The 3233-nt window shown below is 42.9% G+C and overlaps 1 protein-coding gene across 1 annotated transcript in view; it reads right to left on the bottom strand.

Annotated features, from left to right (window-relative positions):
- Positions 1–18: 18 nt before the first annotated feature.
- Positions 19–3233, bottom strand: part of LOC140338863 (putative nuclease HARBI1) — a 25554-nt gene continuing 22339 nt past the window's right edge. The window contains exons 4-5 of the mRNA XM_072423184.1: positions 730–1098; positions 19–387 (exon numbers count right to left, since the gene is read on the bottom strand). Of these exons, the coding sequence (XP_072279285.1) occupies positions 380–387; positions 730–1098 (377 nt within the window). The 3' untranslated portion in view covers positions 19–379. The remainder of the gene's footprint in view (positions 388–729; positions 1099–3233) is intronic.

Genomic DNA, 3233 nt, shown 5'->3' with positions numbered 1-3233 from the left:
GTTTATGCCTGTCCCGCAAGGTCATCCATGACCTGTACATCTTGCTGGAAGGGAAAATTGCAGCAAAAACAAAGAGAAGCTAGGATATGCCAAGATTGATGAGGCTCCTGGACACTCTATATATTTTAGGAAGAGAGTCCTTTCAAACCACGTCACCCTTAATTTGTGCACTGAGCCAGTCTACAGTTTTCTGGGTGTTTATGAAGGTTTCAATGCCATTTTAGACCTTGGCCCACTATATAGTCACTTCCTCACATCAGCTTGGGAGTGGAGGAACATAAAGGTGGATTTCTCCTTTAACCGAAAGTATTATCATCCACGAATGTACAGTAGTCTGTGATGTGACATTTCAGAGGCTTGGCAGCACAGCAGAGGGATGTTATTGTCCTGTAAAGAAATAGATTACATTATTAGGATGTGTTAAGCAGCATGGTTAATCATGCTTTAGTGGTAACTACATGCTGCTAGATTGTATTTTTCATTCTTTTCTGGCTGCATAAGCAATGCTTGCACAAATCTAAACTAAATTGCACTCTGCCCTAGTTTGGCAATGTGTTTTTGTAAAGTGTCACATAAAGGTCCAGTTCTTACACAAATATGTCTGCTATTTCATTTCCCAAATGATTAAAGTGTGCTTTCTAATACTTCAACACCTAGGTTGGTTTGTACCCCAAACATGATGTGCTGAAATATGTAATGCATGCATTGTAAACATATGTAAATACTCACGGGTAAAGACATTAGCAATAAGTTCAGCTCTGACTCGACGTCCCTCTGCTGTGCTTTGGGAGCCAGAGGCAGGATGTTGATGTACCTCTGGCTCGAGTTCCTCTGGAATGTCCCAGGAATCCCCACGGTTCAGGCACGGGTTATGCAGGACGCAGCATGCCATGATGACCTGGGCAGCTTTCCACGGCGCGTATAGGAGCTCTCCACCGGGCCGCGCCAAGCATAGAAACCGTGCTTTTAGCAGCTCGATGGTTTGCTCCACAACCCCCCGGCTTTTTTGCAGAGCCTTGTTGTAATTATGCTCTGCTTCAGACGAGGGGTGACGCACAGCTGTCATAAGCCATGGAAGCTGCCTGTATCCTTTGTCAGCTGTAAAAAGACAAACATAATACATGTTAGTTCTTGGTATAGTAAGTGTTCTGTGAATGCAGTGTAACACTGGAGTTTTTTTACAAAGGTTGCTAAGGGTTGTGCTCTTCGGTCACTTTATTGCATTTTGGTTGTTAGGAGACATTGTTACTACTGACTACCATACTATATATAGTGGGACAAGGTCCACAATGGCATTGATGACCTTCGTAAAAACCCTGGAAACTGTAGGCTGGCTTAGTCCACAAATTAAGGCCGAGGAGGTTTGAAAGGAACCCCTTCCTAAAATATACAGAGTGGCCAAGAGCCTGGTCATTCCTGGCACTGACTGGCTTCTCTTTTTGAGAAGCAATTCTTTTTTGGAGCAATTTTCTCTTCCAGCAAGCTGTACAGGTGATGGATGACCTGGCGAGACAGGCGGAAACGCCTTTTGACATCCTGGTCACGCAAACTTTCAAGGCTGCTACGCTCCAAGAAGATGCGTGGTGCCCGGACCGTTTGGGAAGTATGAGCTTGCTCCTCTGGTTGCTGTTGTTGTTGCTGCTGCTCTTCTTCTGTTATGACAAGGAATGTTGAGTTTAATGTCACAACAGCAGTTGTAAAGAGCAACTCTAGTTCCAAATTCGGATCCATGACAACAGCAAACAAAATCCTTGAACCGGCGCACATTTGAATGCGAGTGTGTACGTACGCGTTTGCATGCACGTGTGCGCGTTTGCGTGCGCACGTACTGAATCCCTATAAATTTGCACAGAGTTTCTTAGCCATTCTGCTCATGCAAACCAAAACTTGGAGAAAAAAAAAAAGAAAAAAAACGGCAGACTGCCCATGCTGTAAGGCAGGGACTCTGGGAGGAAATTGCCAGGAGTGTAAATGCAGTGGGCAGTATACAGCGGACCATTACCCAGTGTCAAAAACGTGTGAGTGACACCTTCAGACATGTCAAAAGGGTCCTGGCCACAGAGGCCGGAAGGAGTGGGACCTATCCTGAACATCTTGTTCAAGGAGTATGAAAGATTGGGGTTGCTATTCATTGGGCCAGAAACGGTGGTAGGGGTGGACTACCAGGATGATTCCGATAGTTGGCAACCATGTAAGTTCAATCCTTTTACATTACCTAATTACCAATGTGAATTGATTTTTGTATTTTTGTGGGATTGCAACAGTTTAGTCATTAGCATTGAGAACAAAATAGCATTGTGTTTTTACTTTATGCTTAATTTATGCTTGGGGGTGAAATTTGAGATCATTTTTGGAAAATGACCTCTTTGGCGTATTTTTACCTTCTTTTGACTTGCATTAACAATGTGCTTATGTCCATTTTTTTACAATAGTACGCCCTGAGACGCAGCAGTCCCCTCCTGCCCTCTGTGCTCGGGGTGATGTGGATGATGAGGATGTCACTTCCCATCGAGATTACACTGGCCTTCCTCCTGGTAAGATGAACCTTCATGGTATATTGTGTTTGACATTGTGCACGTGTCTTTAATCATGTTTATAACCACACTCATGTGTAATATGAGTGTTTAATTTCACAAATATTTTGCTCTGGGAGTGGTTGTGGTCTGGGAATGTTTTGTGGTTAGATTTGTGGTGAACCAATCAATCCAAATGAACTTGGGTTAGAGTCAAGCTCATTCTTTCATTTGTTTTTGTGCTTTCATTAACAGATCACCATCTACAGGAGAGTGAGAGTGATCCACTCCAGAGAAGCCTGGAGGAGAATACAGGTAATTTGGTTTGTGTGTGTGTTCAGCCTTCCAAAAGCTAAGTAATAACCTTCAATCTTTCTATATTATATCTATATATAGATAAAATTTGTTAAGTTTTCTTGGCAGAGGATTCTGGTGCAGCCTCCCTTTGGGAATGTGTGAGCTTAATATGTCAAAAAAAATTTTGCGCGTGCGAAATATTTGGGACTTTTGATATGTGAAGACTTGTCACCACATTTATTCATTTTGATCTAATATATCATGTGCCTTTGTAGAACATCCATGTCTGCTGGTTTCTGGTTCTGAAGAGTTTTCACGGGCTGCATCCACAGTGGAGGTAGACAAGAACTGGTCCATTAGAGTTTATTTTGGGATGTGTTGGGGGAATGAACCTTTCCCAATGTGTTCCATTTGTGTTTTTTT

Source organism: Pyxicephalus adspersus, chromosome 10 (genome assembly GCF_032062135.1).
Source record: "Pyxicephalus adspersus chromosome 10, UCB_Pads_2.0, whole genome shotgun sequence".
Taxonomy (NCBI): Eukaryota; Metazoa; Chordata; class Amphibia; order Anura; family Pyxicephalidae; genus Pyxicephalus; species Pyxicephalus adspersus.
The sequence above is the reverse complement of the archived record's forward strand: the minus strand, read 5'-3'. Positions and strand labels throughout refer to the sequence as shown.